This window comes from Desmodus rotundus, chromosome 7 (assembly GCF_022682495.2).
Source record: "Desmodus rotundus isolate HL8 chromosome 7, HLdesRot8A.1, whole genome shotgun sequence".
NCBI classification, from domain to species: Eukaryota; Metazoa; Chordata; class Mammalia; order Chiroptera; family Phyllostomidae; genus Desmodus; species Desmodus rotundus.
Window position 1 is genome coordinate 98,421,901 of NC_071393.1, and position 22,061 is coordinate 98,443,961.

Sequence of the window (22,061 nt, forward strand, 5' to 3'; positions counted from 1 at the left end):
ACAAATAACTGTAAAGTTACTTTTGCCTAACCCTCTATGTAACATAAGTTGTCTACCTATGAGTTTTATTTGTTGGAAATAAAAATAATTTAAGGGGTAAAAAAAACCAATAGCAAAATTTATTTTTATCCGTGCATATTATATAATCCCCTGTTCTGCCTCCTCCTGCTCTATGGCATTTTATTCTCTAGCGTGTACGGTGTGTGGCAGGACGTGTGGAGGAGCATTTAGGGCGGGTGGTGGTGTGTGCTTAATCTCCTGACAAACTGGGTGTCTTTCGAAAGGTAATGCACCAGCTTGTTGATTTCTGCTTCTTTTGTTCTTGAAATATTTGTGTGGCAGCTTTATTACTTAGGAGTTCATTACACAGCAGGAATACAATCTTTCTAGAAAAATACATTAGGAGCTAAGGAAAAAAACTTCTAATAAACAAACAAAACAGTCTGTTACTATTAGCAGTTAGTCTGTTATCTTGTGCAAATAAAATTAAACAGGTCTCCACTTGCTGAACAAATAAGGAGGGATCATGATATGGGGACTGTTTGGTTTCTGTCACTGTGGGCAAGGGAATGGCCTGCTTTGCCTTCCGTCCTGTTGACAACCAGTGTCCATCAACTGCCAGCACCTGTGTACTGGTCACAGACAGCGCGGCGCCAGGCCCACCGTTCCCTAATGCCAACACCTGCACGTCACGAAAGCCGTCCAATCCCAAGACCCCAAACTAAGCCTGCAGGCCAGCCACTGTCTGCAGATGTGTTTGGTTTGGTTTGAATGACACTTCAAATTTTTTTTTTAATTACTTGTCAATGTTTTAAAGTCAGATTTCATTTTCACTTAAAGGAACTGGGCTCCTTGCAGAAATGGCTGATCGCACAGCCAGGGCAGGATGCCCTGAGACATCTGGCTGTGCACGTGGCAGAGAGGCGCTCGCGGGATGAGGGCCTCTGTCGGACAAAGGACCTGGGCCACGGGGCCGAATGTGTGCAATCTGAGAATCAAAAAGAATAATGACAGTGATGGTTTCTAACATGTTGAAAAAAATCCACGAGTTCACAGTGATGCTAGAAAATACATGTATGAGGTGGGTTGGGGGGTGTGAAGGAAAGCTGGGGTTTTTTACCCCCAAATTGTAACTAATGAATATAGTAGAAAGTATTGTTAAAAATCACCATTTTACAATACCTCTTATTATAACTGATTGAGGCAAGGATCCTCAGGTAAGTTACTGGGGAAGAAGGTAGTCACACAGTTTCAAATTATAACCCCACAGATTACTTGTTAATTATAAAGGGAAGGCATTTCTTTACACTTGGTTAATCTCGTGGTTGGACCCATCCTAACCACGGGATTAAGACCGACAGCACTAATTACGGGACAACCTGACATCATGTGCTTCCTGAGGAGACCAGTGTGATGGGCACACCCTCACCCATGCAGTGGGCCTGCTGAAAACATTTATCCTGCCTCACGTCACATGGGGACAGCCACACGACTACGTTGAGGCACATTCTGCAAAACTATGGGCCTAGATGCTATAAAATGCCACATCATGGAAGAGCAAAAAAGGAATTAAAAAGTTGGGGAACTGTTTTAGATTAAAGGCATACTAAAGAGACGTGACAACTAAATGCAATGCATGGCCATTGATTAGATCCTGGATTTGGAAATACATACTGTACTAACATTATACATGCAGTCATATAACTATTACCAGGCCAATGTGAGAAATTTGAGCACAGACTGTCGATCAGATCACAACATCGCATCAGTGATGAATTTCTTGAGTGTAGAAGTCACATTGCAGTTACAGAGAAGAATATCTTTTTCCAGGAGACTCAACTGCATACTTAGGAAAATAATTCAGCCAAAAGAGAGAGAGAGTGTGTGTGTGTGTGTGTGTGCATGCATGCATGAGTGAGTAACAGGGACAGAAAGAAAATAAAGACTTCTAACAACTGATTAATGAGTCTAGATAAGTACATACAAGTATTCATTGTATTTTTCTTTCCACTTCTATGTTTTTGAAAATACTTTCAAAACAAAAACTTGTGGGGGAAAACCCAGGAGATTTCACATAAAATTCAGTCTTTAAAGAAGGACTGGAAATCTAGCCCCTGGCTTGCAGTCTGTGGAGCCGGGCAGTGGCCCCCACTTTACCAGAGGCATGGGGTCCTCAGTTTGCCCTCGCCTCCAGCTCTCCGTCTTGCCCTCCTTTCAGCCTCTTTCACTTATTCACGTGATCAGTGTGGTTTGTAATCTCATAAGCCCTAACAGAGAATGCTGAACATAGCTAAAACAATTTACAGAAATGCTACTAATGCATGTCAACCAGCCACCCAAACAATTTGAAGAGACAGGACATAGAAATTAGCATCACTTAACAACAGCAGGATTAAAGTCTTAAAGAAGTCACAGAATTTTCCATTGAGACTTTTATTGAGTTGGGAAAGATTATTCAACTACTATTGGGGAAGCAGAAGCCTTTAAAAATTATGAAAGCTCTAATTAGATTCTAGTGCTAGGGACCATTTAGATGGTGCTGTTAGCATTTAGTGGAATGGGGTCTGGGTATAAGAGCACATGGAATTCAAGTTTTGATAACCATAAACCTTGACAGTCACACTTCCCACTGCACATTACCCTCACTAGGCAGTAATTTGGCCAGCAGTATTTCTGGTCTGATTATTTTAAAGCAGTGAACCTCTTAGGGGAGACTGTGGGAGCTGCTTCACCTCCAGCATCTCCCTTTGGCATTAGAGCCCATATTTAAATCCCACCTTTCTGCCTTCCCACCTGTGTGGTTCTCTCTCCTGTGCTACTGCACTTTTTTAACTGAATTTATTGAGGTGACATTGGTTAATAAAATTATGATATAGGTGTACAACTCTATAATACATCATCTGTATATTGTATTGTGTGTACACCACCCCAAGTTATTTATCCCCCCTTTACCCTCTTCCCCCTTCCCTCTGGTAATCACTATACTGTTATCTGTATCTATGAGTTCTGTTTTGTTTTTTTCTTAATCCCTTCACATTTTCCCCCCCAGCCCTTAACACCCCTCCCCTCTGACAGCTGCCACCTTGTTCTCTGTATCTGAGTCTGTTTCTGTTTTGTTTATTAGTTGATTTTGTTCTTAGATTCCACACATAAGTGAAATCACATAGTTTTTGTTTTTCTATGACTGGCTTATTTCACTTAGCAAAATACTGTCCACGTCCATCCATGCTGTCCCAAAAGGTAATATTTTCTTCATTTTCGAGTAGTATTCCATTGTGTAAAGGTACCACAGCTCACAGCTTTTTTATCCACTCATCTACTGATGGGCACCTGAGCTTCTTCCAAATCTTGGCGATTGTAAATAACGTGGCAATGAACATAGGGGTTCATATATTCTTTTGAATTAATGTTTTGGGTTTCTTCAGATAAATTCCCAGAAGTGGAATCACTGGGTCATGAGACAGTTCCATTTTTGATTTTTTAAGGTAACTCCATAATGCTCTCCACAGGGGCTGTGCAGTCTACTTACTGCTCTTTTTGACCCTCTGACTTTCCTGCCCTAGAGCTTTAAGGTGGCTTGATTGCTAGTAGGTGTTTGGCCCAAGAGCACTTTGCTCCCCTCAGCAAAAAAAGTCAGCGAAGCAATGCCAGAGACATAAATCATGGCAATAAGGTGGGCCAGGTTCCAGGAGGCACTGAAGCTTACCCAAGGTCACCCGAGACAGCCTTGAGCCAGATCAGAAACTGCAGTTCCTAACTGTGCAGTCACACGGCCCACAGCCTCCCTGGAAGGTTACTGAAAGTGAGGGACAGTAGGAAAAACGGGGGTGCTCTGAACATTCAGTGGTTATTACTATTCATGACCACAAAGTACACACTCAACATTCTCACCTTCCCATACCCTAGGGACCATTTTTTTCATATTTGTCGCCCAAAGAAGTCTTTTTACATGTATTTTCCTAATTGCCTCCCTTTGAAATTTTTATACCACAAATATACTATATTCCTGTGTGTACACTTTGGGGGTGATGTGTGTGCATGCCTCAGAGTCAGCTCTGAGTCCTGGTGACCCTTGAATGAGTCGTGTCCGCAGTGCTCTGCTCTGGACAGCCCTGCTCGGCTGGAGATTCACGCCTGTGGCTTCTTTTGTGGAGTCAATCAATCCCGTATCTGGCCTTCTCCTTTTCCTACTGCCTTCTGTTTTCCCAGCATTACTGACCTTCCCAAAGAACCCCGCCTTCTCAGGATGTGCCCAAGTACAGCAGCTTGTTTTGTCAATTTTCCTCCAATGTTTTAGAATGAATTTGCTCTAGGTCCCACTTGTTGGTCTTTCTGGAGAGTGTCTGTGGAGCTCTCCTCCAACCCTGTACTTCAAATGAATCTGTTTTTTTCTATCCTGCCTCACTGTTCAACTTTCACACTGTACACAGTAATTGGGAATATGAGGCTGTGGGTGATCTTGGCCTTGGTCGCTAATGACACATCTTTGTTCTTGGTGACCTTTCTTAATTCTTCCATTGCTGCCTTGCGAGTCTCAGCCTTCTCGTGATTTCTCGGATGCAGTCTCCACTTGAATTATGACTGAACTGAGGTAAACAAAAATCTCTAAAATCTCTAACAATTTCAATGTCTTCATTTCTTCTGTAGTCATCATTTTTGTCTCCTGATGTTCAAATGCAGTCCTGCTCTGGCACTTTCCCCTTTGACTTTCATTAGAAGTTGTTTCAAATCATGGCCACTTTCTGCCAGTAAGATGGTATCATCCACATGTCTTAAGTGATACTGGTCTCATGAAGAATGCGTGTGCTTTATTGTAATATTTATGGTAAAGTTTTTAATGGACATTTTCCCCCATGGTTATTCTTATTTTTGCTGGAGGTCAACTCTTTTTGCCTTCTAAAATAAGCTACAAGGTTGTGGAACGAGAGCTGGAAAGAACAGCTATTCCAGGCAGAACCTGCACCCAGGCACCCATGGAAGCCGTGAGTGCCACAGCTGAGGCCCTGATGCAGCAAGGGCAGGATGAACCAGCCATGGGGAGACTTCAGAGGGTGGTGTGTGGTATAACGTCATGGTTCTGATGTATGTAGAAGCAGGGCATGGACTTGGTGAATCATTTACCGTCCCAAACCCATTTGTAAAATGGGATAACAGTATTTACCCTCTAAGGCTGTATATGTGTAATTTGTGCATCCTAGGTGAGAACAGAGCACTTTGCTTGAGTCTACTGGGGGACCAAATGACAATATGTGATTACTTCTTCTTGCTGTTTCTCATTTTTCTTCTCTTCTGGAGGGTGGGCTGCCACAGACAATGTCCCAGCTGCTGCTTTCAGCCCTTTATCGATGTTGGTCTGATCTCCTCTAAGGCCCGGTCTCACCTCCCACACTGCTGAGGGTCTGCCCAGACACCCCAGAGTGGCACTGTCCTGCCCTTCTCCTCAACTGCTCTGGGAGCATCTACTCATTTTACCACTGCTGATTGGAATCCTTTGCTTCCTCGTCCAATGGTCCTACCATCTTCATTCCACAGAGAGAAGGTGCAGCATCACAGTGGCTTAGGACCTCAGTAATACAAATGTTCTGGGTTGGTTGGTTTGTGTTTGTTTTGAAACCACAACTCTTTTCTTGTTGGACACATAGTTACTCCCCAAGGAGTTGGGTTGGGTTCAAGTACAGTCACCTGTTTATGAAGAAACAGTGGCCACTTTCCATTACAGGGCCTGTGATGACTTCAGCTTATCATGCCACACTTCTTGATTTAAGGTGATTTTTCTTTTTTTAAAATTTTTTAATTTTTATTATTTTTAAAAATATATTTATTGATTATGCTATTACAGTTGTCCCATTTCCCCCCTTCACTCAACTCCATCCTGCCCACCCCCTCCCTCCCACATTCCCCCCCTATAGTTCATGTCCATGGGTCATACTTATAAGTTCTTTGGCTTCTACATTTCCTACACTATTCTTACCCTCCCCCTGTCTATTTTCCACCTATCATTTATGCTATTTATTCTCTGTACCTTTCCCCCCTCTCTCCTCCTCTCATTCCCCAGGTGATTTTTCTTTAAGGGACTTTGTCTCCCTCTGAAATCTGGTTTCTGTCATGACTGCCCCATCTGCCATCCAAAATATAATTAAATGTTTGAATCCCAGTCACGAAAAGGGGCTGAATTCTTTCCTGTAAGGTTCACGGGTCGTATGCAAATAGCAGATGTTGTACATGCTGGTGGAAGAAGTTCTGCACCCATAGTTTGAAGCCAGCTGTGGTTCCTATTACATAAAGATTAAGGATAGTGTCCATAAAGAACCTAGAAACATTTCAAATGAAATAAGAGGGAGCCTAATCTCCTAGCTCGTCCACGGATTGGTCTGTTATTATGCTATCATAGCTACAGTTTCTGGTCATGGTCCAGGTTAGGAACCCAATGTCATGGCCACAGAAATTCTCTTCCTCCAACACTATCATTTTCTCTTTACTGGATTAATACCATCAGCATACAAATATACTTATTTCTCCCATATTAAAAACAACAGCAACAAAAACTCCCTTGACCTACATCCTTCCAAATGCCTGCTGCCTTATTTCTCAGCTTGATTTTATGACAAAATTCCTCCAAAGAGTTGTCTGTATCACTATCTCCACTTTATACCTCTCATTCTTTCTTGAACCCTCTTTGATGAAGCTTTCATTTCTACCTCTCCCCACATACAGCTCTTGCAAGATTTCAAATGACCCTCACATTGTGAAAGCCAGTGCTTAATTCTAAGTTTATACTAGTGATGACCTTAGACACCACTGACCATTCCCTCCTTCCCAGGTTCAGTGTTTGGTACTGGTGTTTCCATTCCCTACAATGACCCCGTCTCATGGCTTTAAATACCACTGCTATGCTGATGTCTCCCAACTTAACATCCGAAACCTGGACTTTCCCCTTCATGCCAGACTTGTCTATTTGATTGCCTGCTTTACAGTCTCCTTGGATTCACGACCCAAACTTCACACATCCACAAAAGAACTCTTGATTTCCTTCCCCCCCCCACCCCCGTTTGTACTTCGCCTCCCTGTCTCTTTGTTTTTCCAGTTACTCAGGTCCAGCTGGAGTCATTCTTGGTTCCTCATCCAACCACCAGACTCCTCTGTGCTTTTCTCTCAGAACAAATCTAGAACTGACAACCTCTTCCACTGTCACTCTGACCCCATCATCTCACCCCTGGATTACTCCAACAGTCTTCTAGATGACCTTCCTGATGGTGGAGCTGGAGCGACCAGCAGCTAGAGGAACCCTTCTGGGATGTAAGACAGGCCAAGGCATCCCTCTGCTCCAGTGCTCTGATGGCGCCCATCTCATTCACAGCTAAACCCACAGTCCGACTGTGGCCCATAAGGCCCTCATGTCTGACCCCCTTACCCCTCTAACTTCATCTCCTATAGCCCTCCGCCTTACTTACCCCGCTCCAGACACACTGAGCTACTTGCTCCTCCTAGCACACACCAGAACATGCATAAAGCACATCACTTGATCCTGCTTTGGGCCTTGGTACCCATTCCCTCTGCCTGGAATGTTTAGCTCTTGGATAGCTACACAAGTCATCCCCTTACGTAGTCTTCCGGCCTCTCTTCAAATGCCATTCTTCAGAAAGGCTTTTCCTAAACACCTTAAATAAAAGACAAGCCCCTCCATTACTCTCCCCCGTTATCTTGTTTTATTTTTCACCACTTGACATATCATTATTTGTTTACTCTCTGTCTCTCCATCCCTTGAAAAAAGAGGCTAAGAATAGTGCCTGGTACATGGCAAGAGTTCTGTAAAACTTGCCAAATGGAAATGTGTCACTTATGCCCAGGTGTTTTATCAAAGCACTAACTAAAAATACTGGCTTCTTCCCCACAATGGAAAAGGAATCTGACAAACAAACACAAACCTTGTTGACACAGACAACAGTGTGGTGGTTACCAGAGCGGTGGGGGAGTGAGGAGCGGCTGAAATGGGTAAACGGGATCAATACATGGTGATGGAAGGAGACTAAACTTTGGGTGGTGAGCACACATCGCAATATACAGAGGATGTGTTATAGAATTGTACACTTGAAACTTACACAATCTTATCAACCAGTGTCATCTCAATACATTTCATGTAAAATAAAGAAAATGAGTTTGAGAAAGAGTAGGATAGTTGCTTTGAGCTCAGGTATTGCAGTATGATTTTATTATTGTCACTAGAATGAACTTAATCTGTCCTTAAAGTAGAGTGTGAGTAGACTGAGTTTAATTGGAGCAACTGTTTATTTTTTATAAAGCCTAATTATCTAACCTGGATAAGATATAATTCAAAATTAATACATTAAATGTTTGACCACAGTAGGATCTCTTGATGAAAAGTGAATTATATTTAGTTTAAGAAGTAGTTTATTAGTACAAATACTAAAGTTTTCTCATAAAATATGTCACCCATTTTTTTCAAATGGCACAAAATAATGCTATTTGAAATGTTTCAAACGTTCAGGAAAAAAGTGTTTTCTAAAAATATTAGCAAAAAAAGATTTCTTGAAAATAATTATCATCCTCAAAAGCATTTATTAACGAGTCCCTGGCTGGTGTGGCTTAGTAGGTTGGAGCACCGTCCCATAAACCAAAAGGTCATGAGCTCGATTCCCGGTCAGGACACACACCTAGGTTGTGGGTTTGAACCCCAGTCAGGGTGCGTGCGGGAAGTGACCGATCAATGTTTCTCTCTCATATTGGTGTTGCTCTCTCTTTCCCTCTCTTTCTCTAAAATCAATAAACATATCTTTGGGTGAGGATTTAAAAAAAAAGAAAGAAAGCATTTACTAATATATACTGTATTTTGCCATATATAATGCATACCCACATTTTGGGCCCAAACTTTTAGGGAAAAAATCTTTCATTTTAATTTTTAATTCAATTATTTATTTATTTATATTTAGAAACAAAACCAATTATCATATTCTAGGGTATCATTTTGCATACAGATATCATTATTGTTTTCTAGTTATACTTTTAACACATATGCATAAATAAAAGAATTTAAAACATTATATAGACACGGAATTAATACTACCCATGCATAATGCACATCCTTATTTTTCCCTCAAAAATTTGGGCAAAAAAGTGCACATTATACTCGGCAAAATAGGGTGGCTACATCTTCATTGTCGATGTGCTGCCTTAAAAATTATACCATCAAATATCTGCTGAAGAGGAAACAAATGTTTGTAGGAGTCCAATAGCAACTATTGGGAGATGCTTTAAATTGTTAAATAAACAGTTTTAAAAACAGACAGACACACAAGGACTTCTCTGAGTATTGATACAAGCCAAATTCTACTATAAAACCCAAGAAGCCATTCGGTTCTTTCGAACTATTAGTGTTTTGTTGTATCCGATACAGATCTCATCAAGCAGGACATTATTGGTCTGGGGAATCTGTTTGCTCCCAGACAGAGTGCTAGGTTCCTGAGATTTAGGCTTCACAAAACAAATGATGTCACCACTTTCACCAATGGACAGGAAAATATGACAAATAAGGGCAACGATACACGCACACTCTCACACACACAATTATACACACGCACTCACACACACCAGAGGAACAAATGTATATAAATGTTATTTGTAGTTGTCAACTTCTCTCTCAGGAAGACTGCTTTTTTCTAGAATTGTCTTTCCTAGTTTTAAAATATATATATTACAATGTCCTTTCTTTTATATGAAGCAATGGTGATAGGTGGTTTTTTAAAATGCTGATAACCCTATCCCAATGTGTAAAAAGAAAAAAAAATTTTTTTTGAAATATTACTGGTCCATGAAATACAAAAATCCACAAATGACAACTTTCTAAAAAACATCTTGGGTAGCTTCCCTTCTTTTTAGGAGAAAGCCAAACTCCTTCGCCTAGCATTCAAAGTCTTCTACGTCTGGTCTTGACGTATCTTTCTAGTTTTCCTTACCGTAATGGGAGCAGTCGGGTGATCAGCCCTTGCCTGTCCTCACCTGCTTGGGCTGAGGTCACTGGGGTACCTTCAGTCTTAGTCCTCCTGGCTCCTAGTTCCTGACCTTAGCAGAGGTCATTTAAACCCCCAGCTGTGTGAGGGATGTTCAAGGAAAACCCTAGGAACTTAAACTAACCGAGTCAGTGAGCTGCAGCCTTCCCCTGGGTCCAAGGATCTGTTTTTGCTTCCAGCTTGGTACTCCTCCTTCCCACGGGCACTGCAGCTCTGCCTTCAATTCCAGTTCAGATGGGACCCTCAAACACTTCCCTACCGCTCACCAATTTCCTGTTCTCAGGGGCTACCACCTGTGTCCTGGAGTCAGGCTCCACCTCCCCAAGGCTACCTGGGACTAAGGTGCAGTTCTGTGCTAACTGTCACATCCCAGGGCCAGACCAGTGTTCCCAGAAAATGCTCACACTCCCTCCCACGTGGCTTCCTTTCCTTCCCTTCTTTACCGGACCTGCTAGCACATAGCAGGCATCTGTTCAAGACGTTGGAGTTATTACTTGTGCTCTCCCAGTATGCTGCTTTCCACTTACACACCTTTCCCTAGGACAGACTATCCGCCCTGAATGCTTTCTGTCCCATTCCATGCCTCCCTAAACATCGCAAAGTCTAGCTCAAACATGCCTCCTCACAATTTGTTTTCATTATTCAACAAACATTTAGAGAGGTCTTGCCAGGCATGGGGACACAAGGTAAATGACACAGGCCCTGCCCATCAGGAACCCAGTCTATCCTGAGTGAGAGCCGAGGGGGAATTACTTCCCTTCCACGAGTTAAGCACCTGAAAGACAGGGTGTCCAACGTGGTGCAAACATTGTTTTAGGCCCCATGGCATTCTAGAAGTATTTACTGAGAAAATAAATGGAAAAACATGACTTTAGTTAACATGCCTTCAATTCATTTATTCAGCAAGTATTTGTTAAGTAGCCATTATATGTTAGGGATATCACAGAATTCTGAAAAGTTAAGGCTTAAAGAGACAGGCTTTACAGAAATCTAGTCCCACCACCTCACACAGATCGGGGAGTCTGCCTCTAAACACCTGATTTTGGAGAGTCGAGTGCTGCGTGCTTTGAAATCAGGCTCCTGTGCACACAACTCTATCCTTCAGAGCAAATCGATATTAATTTATTCAAGAGAACACATCTAACTTCCTTATTGTCAATACCTACCCTTCCTAAGAGCTTATTTTTTAACCTCTTTTTTAAAAATCCAACGATAACATTTATTGGAGGCCTACTACATGCCAAGTAGTTGATACAGAGACACAGAGGTGAGGTCCCCATCCTGGAGGAGCACAGTTAATTAAGGGAGCCACACCTGTAAACACAGTATTGCTGAAGAACTGTGAGAAAGTTCAGAGAGGTAGTCACAGGTGACCTTCAGAATCAGAGAGAGTCTCTCTCCACTAGAAGGAACCCTTGTTCCTTGTAACCCTTGAGAGTAATGGAACCCTTGAAAATATAATGATCAGTTTATCCCCTAGGAAAGCCCGAGAAAGTGAAAAACTGCCCACCAAGCCCAAGAGAAATGGTGAGAATCTCTCCCTGTGTGGAGGGTGGGGAGGGGCAGAGGAGCCCAGGGGATAGGAAGGGCAAACACAGCTGGTCTCACCCCTTCCTAGGGGAGCACTTACGTAAGGGGTGGATGGAAGTGTTTTTATCAGAATTGATAACATCCTGCTGGTAAAGAACATCCTCAATCCAAACACAGAAGGTGTTCCCATTATCCACTCACTTTACCCAAAGCCTGCTGCTGCCTCCCATTCCTGGACCTTATGCAGAGATACCCTACCTACTCAGTTCATGGGGAAAGAAGACTTTTCTAGAGAGGCCTGGAGAAGGTGGAGAAGCAGGGTAAGAGAAAGTCCTGAGTGTTCCCCTCACCTCCCGTGAGGTTGCTCTCCCTTGTCAGACAGTCAGTCAACATGTGAGAACACAGACCTTAACCACCTGAAACCAAGCTACCCCCTGAGTTCATTACATGTCTACCTTGCAGTTTGGCTTTCATCTTCACAGAAATTCAGAAGAGAAACCTCTTTCCATTAAAGGAAAAAAAAAAGTTTTAGCTTGTAATAAACAATCCCCCCCATTCTAATATCATGGTCTTCTAGGGTTAACTAATAAACATTTGTAAAGCGATTGTTTTACTTCTTTCCGAAGAATCCATCTTCTGGAGTGGACATTTTGATGCTCAGAGGTAGATAAATGTGAGGTGTAATGAAAACCTGTCAGCTTCCTAGCAGTTCGAAAACAGGTAAATGATTAATTCTCTTAATGGACTGAGAACATCAGCAGAAGACAGCCTCAAAGTTTAAAAATCATGAATGCTAACAGACCTGCGTTGTAGTGTGTTCTTGAACTATCCAAGTTGACGACTCTCGAAGAACTAGAGCTACAGGTGACACGGAAGACAAGCTACTGGGAAGAAAAGTAAAGTGTCCCACAGCATCCCTCAAAGCGACCACGGCCGCCCCTGCACTCGGCCTCTGCTTTCTAGCTCATTACATACCCGGTGATTGTGCACACAGGGTCCATTTGTATCACAGGACGAAAGTCCATGCAGGAAGGAGATGCCCCTCACCTCAAAGCATTTATTTAACGTAACATGACACCAATTTTTTGTCCCTGAAAATTCACTTGAAAGAATCCATTACCTTGAGCATGCGGATTTCTCGAAGGGCGATTTTCTTTATGACAGGGTCATCTTCTGATTCCAGAAACCTCTTGATGGCCACGATCTGACCCGTGTCCCTGTTTCTGCATTTGAAAACAACTCCATAGGATCCTTCACCAATCTTCCCAATTTTTTCATACTTCTCCATCACAGAGGAATAAATCTTCTTAAAATAGATCCTCACATAGTTTGAAAATGTCGCTTGTAAAATATTGGCACGGACAGACTGCACTGGAGCCCCCACTCAGCGATGGGTCTCTGTCAAGGACCTAGAACAGAACAACAGCACCTGGTCAAGAATTAGGAATTAACCCACAGCTTCAAAGCCTCGCCCCTCAGCAATGGCAACGTGACCAAATGACAGCCTAGAGTTAGGTAACCCAATTTTAACTGTCTGTTACATATACCCTGTGAGTTAAAATGTAACTCGTCATTCTAAAACGAACCGAGTTGTAAGGTAATCTGTCTTTTTAATGTTATATTGTGTTCATCCGATCTAAGACACATGAGCTGGCTGGAGGTCGAGGAAGGCTAAGGGGCTTCCCCGGTTCTAATTTCGGGTCTGATTTCCCTGCGGCAAGAAGACACCTCCCGGCTCCCCGAGTGGGTGGCAGCGAGGCCGGGGCGGGCGGAGACCCGACCCAGAGAGGAGCCCGCCCTGCGCCTCAGCATCACCGCCAGCCCAGGGGCGCGGGCCTGGAACTCGGCGAACCGCAGGCCCGGTCGAGCGGGCGCTGCGAAGGGCTACCTCTCCAGCCCGGCTGCTGACACCCTGCCGCGGGAAGACGCCGCCAGCGCTGCCCTGGCCTCCTACCGCCTCCCCTGCCAGCGCCGCGCAGCTACGGGAGGCGCCACGTGGAGGCCCGGCCCGCGCCTCCTTCCCGACCCCGGACTCACAGCGCTGGGGCTGCCCGGCCTGGCCTTGCTTCCACCTCGCCGACTCGCGCCGGTCTCCGCTTCTCCGCCTGCCCGGCCCTCGATCCCTATGGGAACTGGCCCCCGCCCCGGGCTGCCCTGGGCGTAGCCGCCGCGCCCGCTCGCTTGCGAGACTCGGCCGCAGTCTTGGCTGCGGGGAAGGGCCCTGGTGGGTGGTCTGCGGCCCCTGAAGGTGCTGTTCCGACCGTGCACCCGGGGCCCCTGCACGTAAGTCCCTTGGCTGGGGCAGGATGCCTGCAAGATTGCAAACTCTGGGAGGTCCGGAAAAACACAGCTGGAGCATAGCCTGCTGGGAAGACCCCTGCGCTAGGAGACCCCCGTCCCACCCCACCTTCATGCATCACGGATGTAGCGGTTCCCACGCTGAGTAACAACTGTGATTACACCCGTATTCTCTGCCAGACTGTAAACCCCTTGAGGGAAGCTTCTGTGTCTGTCCTGATCAGTGGCCCTGGCATCCAGTCAGTGAATGAATGAATGATCGAATGGGTGAATGAATGAATGAATGAATGGAAATAGGGAGAGAAAGGCAAAGGTGAAGAGGGAGGTATGACCGAAATTGATTAAGGTCAGCCGTTCACTCCATTAGCTTGCAGAGTGAGGGTGCCCTTGTCCATTGACTTCCACTACACCCCAGGCTTCCGACGACGTTGGGATGGAGGCTTACAGAGCCTGGCTTGTTTTAGGCTCCCTATTCCCACCCTTCTCCCAACTGGCTCCTATTTGCTCAGCACAAAGGAGGGAAGTTAATAAACCTGGGGAAATCGTGAAATAAGGTAATTTGCCAGGGGCAGACTGCCTCAATACTTGACCATCTCTCCCATTTCATCTGCCAAGCACTGACGTGGGGGTTTGCCCTGGAAGTAATACCCAAGGAGAAAAAAAATCCACATATTGTCTATAAAACAAGGGCCAAATCCCATGCCAAGCAGCATGCCACTAATTGTAAATCAGAATAGTGGCCAGGTAGGAGCTGGAACTGGTTGGAGAAGGATTGGTGGCTGCTGTGACAATGGAATAGCATATGACGGGGTCCAAGGGTGGACCAGAGGTCGTCTGTGAACCTTCCAGAAATTGTTTGCGAGTGGCAACAACTGATGCGTTTTCTGTCTCTATATTTTTGCATTTTCCAGAATGTCATGTCCATGGAATTATACATTATGTAGCTTTTTGAGCTAAGTTTCTTGCACTTTACATGAGTCATTGAGAGTCATCCATTTTGTGGCCTTTATCAGTAGTTCACTCCTTTTTATTACTGAGTAGGGTTCTATCGTGTGGATGGATGCACCATAGCTGGTTCATCCACTCCCAGCTGAAGAACATTTGAGTTGTTTCCAGTTTTGGTGACTATAAGCCACGCCACTATAAATGCTCATGCATGGTCTTTTGTGTGAACATGTTTTCATTTCTCTTGGGAAAATAATACTTAGGAGGAGTACTGCTGGGTCGTATGATAACTATATGGTAACGAAGTAACTGCCAGAACGTTTTCCAGAGAGACTGTACCATTTTACCTTCCTGCCAGCAATGTTCTAATTGCTCTGCATCTTTGTCAGCACTTAATATGCCAGCTCTTTGGATATCAACCATTTTAATATGTGGGTAATGGGCTGGTGTGACTTTAACTTGCATTTCCATAATGACTAATGTTGAGCAGTTTTTTATATGCTTATTTGCCATTTGGATATTTTCTCACATATAAGTTCTAGGAAGTTTTTGGCAATTCCTTGGGATTTTCTATGTAGACAATCATATCACCTGCAAATAGGGACAGTTTTAGTTCTTCCTAACTGGAATGCTTTTTATTTCTATTTCTTGCCTTATTGAACTTGGTAGGTCCTCCAGCGTGAACTCAAATAGGAGTGGTGAGAGCAGATATCCTTCTCACTGATTTCAGGAGGAAAGCATCTGGTCTTGCGCCACTAGGTGTGATGCCAGCTAGGTTTCTTTGTAGTTGCCGGGGTAGACAGCTTCTAAGAGGGCCCTTAATAACCCCTGCCTCTTGGTAGTCATGCCCTTGTGTGCTCCCCTCCCCTTCAGTATAGGCTTGACCTAGTGACTTGCTTCTAAGGAATGGAATATGTCAAAAGTAATGTAATATCACGTCCAAGGTTAGATTACAGAGAGACTGTGATTTCCACCTTGGGTGCTCACTTTTGCTCTCTCATGTACTTGCTCTGGAGGGAATACAGATGCCGTGCTGTGAGCTGCCCTATGATGAGGAACTGAGGAAGCCAACAGCCAGGAAGAAATTAGGCATTAATCCAGAATTCTGTGAGAAAATGAATCCTGCAACAACCATGTGAGTGAACTTGGAAGTAGACCTCCCCACTGCCCACACCACCATTCCAGGGAGCCTTCCGATGAGACTGAGCCCCAGCCAACAAGTATAAGTTAATCTGTGAGATACCTTGATCCAGAGGCACCTGCTAAATCAGAGCTGCATTCATGACCTCCAGAAACTGTAAGATAATAAATGTTTGATATTTATGTTCTCAGGTTATTTGTTATGCAGCAAATAGAACTAATACAGTGGCCCTTTATTTGATTGAGAAAGTTCTTTTTAATTTTAGTTTGCTGAGGTGTTTTTTTATTTTATTTCTGTTATCCTCACCCAAGGGCATATTTTTATTGCTTTTAGAGAGTGTGGAAAGGAGAGAGAGAACCATTGATGTGAGAGAGAAGCCTTGATTGGTTGCCTCCCATCCACCCCAGATTGAGGAGTGTATGTACCCAGACTGGGGATCAAACCCACAACCTAGGTGTGTACCATGACCAGGAATCAAATCCTCAACCTCTAGGTTACAGGACAATGTTCCAACCAACTGAGCCACACTGGCTAGGGCAAGAGGTGTTTTAAATAATAAATTGATGTTGAATTTTATCAAATGCTTTTCTACATCTGTTGAGATGATTATATGATTTTTCTCTTTTTATCATATAATTTTTCTTATTTAGTCTGTTGATATATTGATTGATTTTTAAATGTTGAACTAACCTTGTATTCCTGGGATAAAACCAACTTGGTGATGATATTCTATCATTTTCATACATCACTAGAGTTGATTGACAATACCTTACTGAGGATTTTTGCATTAATGCTACTGAGATATATTGATCTGTAGTTTTCTTGTAATATCTTTGTCTAGTTTTGGTATCAGGGTAATGCTGATCTCATAAAATGAGTTTGGAAATGCTTCCTTCTCTATTATTTTCTGGGGATATTTATATTAAATTGGTATTATTTATTCCTCATGTATTTGGTAGAATTTGCCAGTAAAGCAAACTGAGCATGGAGTTTTCATTATTGAAATATTTAAAATTACAAATTCTATTTCTTTAATACAACATAAGACCATTCAGTATAACTGTTTCTGCTTGAGTGTGCTTTTGTAGTTTGCGTCTTTCAAGGAATTTGCCTATTTTATGTAGATATTTGAATTTATGAGCACAAAGTTTTCATATATAACAATTATATGTTATTATTTTGTAATGCTAGTCATTTATAATAATGTTACACTCTTGTCCTTTTAATGTCTATAGGACATGCAGTAGTGTTTCCCACATCATTCTCGATGTTAGTAATTTTTCCTCGAGCAGTTTGACCAAGGCTTATCAATTGTCTTGCCCTTTTTAAGAAACAACTTTTGATTTATTTCATCTGTGTATTTTCTGTTTTTCAATTTTGTTGATTTCATCTCTTTATTATTTTCTTCCTTCAGCTTTCTTTGTTTTAGCTGCTTTTTCAAGCTTTTTAGTTGGAAGCTAACACCATTAATTTTAGATCTTTCTTCTTTTCTAATATAAGCTTTCAATGCCACAAATTTCCCATGAAGCACCACTTTAAATGCATCCACAAAATCGTGATATGTTGTATTTTCATTTTAATTCAGCTCAAAAAATATTTTTTAACATTTAAATAGGTGATTTTGATCCATCTTAATTTTAAATTTATATTTATTGATTCCAGATGTGGGGGGCGGGGGGAGGAGAGAGAGAGAGAGAGAGAGAGAGAGAAACATCGATGTGAGAGAAACATTGATCAGTGGCTTCCCACCCCAACCAGGGAGTGAACCGGCAACCCAGGTATGCGCCCTGACTGGGAATTGAACCTGTCACCTTTCAGTGCATGGGACAACACTCCAACCGGGCTCAAAATATTTCCAACTTCCCTTGAGACTTATGGATTATTTGGAAGTGTATTGTTTAATTTCCAACTATTTGGGGATTTTCCAGATATTTTTCTATTACTGATTTTTAGTTTAATTCCATTGTTTCCAGACAGATTCCTTTGTATGACTTAAATTCTTTGAAATGTGTTGATCTTTGCTTCATGGCCCAGAGTATGGTATATGTTGGTGAATGTTTCTTTTTGACAATTAAAAAAATATATTTTAAAATGAGGTGGGAAAGTCACTGTGAATTCTCCAGACCTACCTTGTCTAAAGTTCACATCAGGCTAAAGTGAGTTTGGGAAATTAACTGTATGGTTCAGTACCCAAGGATCCTGGGACTGGGCCAAGCCCAGCAGTAGTTAAGGGAGGGAGCAAGTGCACCAGTTATTTACGCCTAAGTAGGCAGCGAACCAGAAACCCAACGTGTCTTGCAGCTGCACCAGTCGTTTTGCTTGGGGGAAGTTGGATTAAAATATAAAAGAATAAATTTGAAAGAGATGATGTTATGGCCTCTGTACCATCAAATCACATCAGTCCTTTTAGTTGGCAGGACTGACTGGTTTTGATATCAAAGAATTATAACCGCTATGTAGTATAATTCTTGGGAAGCTGAGGAATGTAGGCTCTTTGTCTCAAGCAAGTGCAAAAAATCCACGAAACATTATTTTCCACTGCCAGTGGTCTTTTATTTGCAGCTCTACGTAATCAGAAAGAATACTTCAGTGTCCCTGGGTACCACAAACAGTACTGTGGTATTTTAATCATTTAAAAAAGCAATAGAGAGTCAGTAGAATAACACATGGCAAGAGAAAGAGCCTGGGATTTGGAGTCCGAAGACCTGGATTTCTGCCTTCTCACTGGCATTTGATCTCGTACAAGATAATTGTTATTGCCTACACAACCACCACAGTAACTATCCAGTATTTAATTCGTGCTTACTTGGTGGCAGCCACTATGCTACCACAGTGTTTTATACGTGAGCCTCACCCTAGCAAAGGGGTGCCAGGATTACCCTGAGGTTTCAGGTGAGGAGAGTCAGTGGTATTGTAGAATGGGTTAAGTAACTTACCGAAGGACACAGAGCCAGCAGGTTGTGAAGCAGGGACAGGAACGCAGTCTGACTCCAGCACCTTTGCTCCTAACCATCTTGTTAATACTACCAACCACAGAGGGGGGGCTGTCAGGAGTTCTGAGTTCATGTATAGGGCATTGGGAGTTGGACTGAAATACTGATCATGCCCAATGTAGTAGTACCCTCCTTCTTTTTAAGCTGCCAGGAAGATGAATCTTGTTGCTTCCTTCTCGCAGTTGCTCTGTAACTTCATCTGTGTGCAGCCCCAACCCTGGCGAATGAGCCTCTTGTGAACCTGGGAGAAGAACACTGTGAAGCCTCATCTGAGTGCTGATCCCAGGGGCAATGCTGAAGCTTTTCCCACCAATTATGTTTCCCATAAGGGAAAGGGGGTTGAGTCACTGTGATTTCTAAAATGACACTATCGTGCTTCTTAAAGAACTACTTGAATTTACTTTCCCTGCTTTAAGTGGACTTGGAAAGGAAAGGAAATAGTTTCCAGGGCATGTAAAGAAAACAGTTAATAACTACCATTTAGGGGCACTTATGTTTCGGGCTCATTAACCACACTATCTTTAATCTTTATAACAATCCATGGTTGGGTTTATTCACTGGCTGGGATTATTAAGTGGTCCACTTTATAAAAGAAGAAGCTGAGGCTCTGAGAGGTTGGTCAGTGTAGACAAGGCCACCCAGCTATCCAGGGCAGAAGGCACGTTTCACACCCAAGTCCACCTACTTCCAGGCCCTTGCTCTGCTGGTGGGGAATGGGGTTGTGATAACAAAGAACATCTCTGTCTTCAGATGCTCAAGAGAGCTGACAATGAGGCAGAACTGCTGGTCCAATCCTGATACACAACCGCCTAACAAGAAGCCAAGTTCTTCCTGACCAGTCACTGGTAAATGTTACAAAACGAGACGTATGAATAACTTTCCCCTTATCTGGAGATAGGAAAGCCTGGTGAATCAACCTAAGTACTGGAAAATAAATTTAAATAAAATGAGAGCCTATCATCCTTGATTTTATATGTGGATGAAATGTTTCCATCCCTAATTACTATAACTTTGGTTATTTTGTGTATATTGTTCCCTTAATGGGAAAAGTTGCATTTTATTGTATATGTGGCCAGCCGCTCCTTTAAAGCACTTTTTCTTCTAAAAACTTTCCTTTCTTAGTCTTCCTTTAAAAACCTCAACACTTACTTACATTTTCAGATTTTAAAACCACCACCCAATACTTGCACCAATGAACCCAGATGCCTTGATTGCTCAGCAGCGTTAACACTAACGCCCTGGAGGGTTTATCCCCACAGGGCAGTGAGTTAATGCATATGACGACTCTTCTTTTGGAAATAAGTCTCAGAACCTCAAGGTCTGCATCTCTTTGCCACTTTGGACAGTTGATCGTTAACCATACTTACTCATAATGCAATCTAAGTACATTCTATGCTTTTATGATTTTTGAATCATGATATTCTAAGACAAAGGTAAATTTCTGAGACAATAAATAGGAAAGAACATTAATAACTTCCTGAACTTCAGCTGAAAGCTGTGACGCGGAGAGGGCTGTCTGGAGAGCAGACCTTTACTGGGTGCTGACTAGCACCAGGCACCCTGCCGGGCACTGGGGACTAAGAAGTGACTTTCCCAGGATCCAACACACAGTGCACAGAGCCAGTCCTCCTGCCTCCTCACCCAGGGGCTTTCCTCCGGGAGCACACTAGCTAGAGAACTTGGAGGGCTGCTGCTTAAATTGTACTTTCAGCTTTTCAAAATACTTCACAAGGATCTGTGAAGGAGAGAGGGCACATCTGGCATTTGAGGAAATAGATACAGAAAATTTAAATGACTGTTCAGAGTAAAAAAAATTTGTTCTAGGCAACAAACAAGTGTGAAAACAGGGCCTTAACTCTGAGTTGCATTCTTTCCATTTGCTGTACCAACCACACTGTGGCTTCAAATTAGACAGCTCTAATTATGTGGTTAAAGAAATATAAACTTGCTCTTTTTTTCCCAAGGAACACCAAATGGTGGATGACGCCGGTGCTGCAGGAGGGCCAGGAGGCCCCGGGGGCCCTAGAATGGGAGGCCGAGGCGGCTTCGGAGGAGGATTTGGCAGCGGCATCCCGGACCGAGGTTGTGGCCGGGGTCGGGGTTGGGGTCGGGGTTGGGGTCAGGGTCGAGGCCATGGAGCTCGAGGAGGCAAGGCCGAGGATAAGGAGTGGATCCCCGTCACCAAGTTGGGCCGCTTGGTCAAGGACATGAAAATCAAGTACTTGGAAGAAATCTCTCTCTTTTCTCTGCCTATTAAGGAATCTGAGATCATTGACTTTTTCTTGGGGGCATCCCTCAAGGACGAGATTTTGAAGATTATGCCCGTGCAAAAGCAGACACATGCAGGCCAGAGGACCCGGTTCAAGGCCTTTGTCGCCATTGGGGACTACAATGGGCACATTGGTCTGGGTGTTAAGTGCTCAAAGGAAGTAGCTACTGCCATCCCTGGGGCCATCATCCTGGCCAAGCTCTCCATTGTCCCTGTGCGGCGAGGCTACTGGGGGAACAAGATCGGCAAGCCTCACACCGTCCCTTGTAAGGTGACTGGGCGCTGCGGCTCTATGTTGGTGCGCCTGCCTCATCCCTGCACCCAGGGGCACTGGCATCGTCTCGGCCCCTGTGCCCAAAAAGCTGCTGCTGATGGCTGGTATCGACGACTGCTACCCCTCAGCCAGGGGCTGCACTGCTACCCTGGGCAACTTTGCCAAGGCCACCTTTGATGCCATCTCTAAGACCTACAGCTCTCTCACCCCCGACCTCTGGAAAGAGACTGTTCACCAAGTCTCCCTACCAGGAATTCACCGACCACCTTGCAAAGACTCACACCAGAGTTTCTGTGCAGAGGACCCAGGCTCCAGCTGTGGCCACCACATAATTTTTGTACAAGGAAAATAAAGTGAATTAAGCCTGTTAAAAAAAAAATATATATATATAAACTTAAGAAAACCTAATATCAAAACAGAAACATTTGTGCTTATGACAAGGTGATGAAGGGAGGGAGGAGAGGACAGGAAGTATGAGTTATTTGCATTTTAAAAATATTCTTCATTTTAATTAGATTTTTTCATACACATCGTTTTAGAAATGCATCCATTTCTTATAAGTTCTTTATAAATTTGGATATTAACC

The 22,061-nt window shown here is 43.3% G+C and overlaps 1 protein-coding gene and 1 pseudogene across 3 annotated transcripts in view; one reads left to right on the forward strand and one right to left on the reverse strand.

The window, feature by feature from the left end:
- The window catches only part of CDKL1 (cyclin dependent kinase like 1), a 38,604-nt gene extending 24,904 nt beyond the window's left edge, over window positions 1-13,700 (reverse strand). Inside the window, exons 1-2 of one of the 3 annotated variants that reach the window (XM_071221991.1) lie at window positions 13,593-13,700; window positions 12,676-12,964 (exon numbers count right to left, since the gene is read on the reverse strand). In XM_071221991.1, coding sequence (XP_071078092.1) covers window positions 12,676-12,843 — 168 coding nt within the window. In that variant the 5' untranslated portion in view covers window positions 12,844-12,964; window positions 13,593-13,700. Of the gene's footprint in view, window positions 1-12,675; window positions 12,965-13,141; window positions 13,375-13,592 lie in introns of those variants that run through there. The other 2 variants (XM_053928189.2, XM_053928190.2) reach the window with 2 other exon arrangements.
- Window positions 13,701-13,704: 4 nt separating this feature from the next.
- LOC112311394 (small ribosomal subunit protein uS5 pseudogene) lies at window positions 13,705-21,854 on the forward strand (annotated as a pseudogene).
- Window positions 21,855-22,061: the final 207 nt, after the last annotated feature.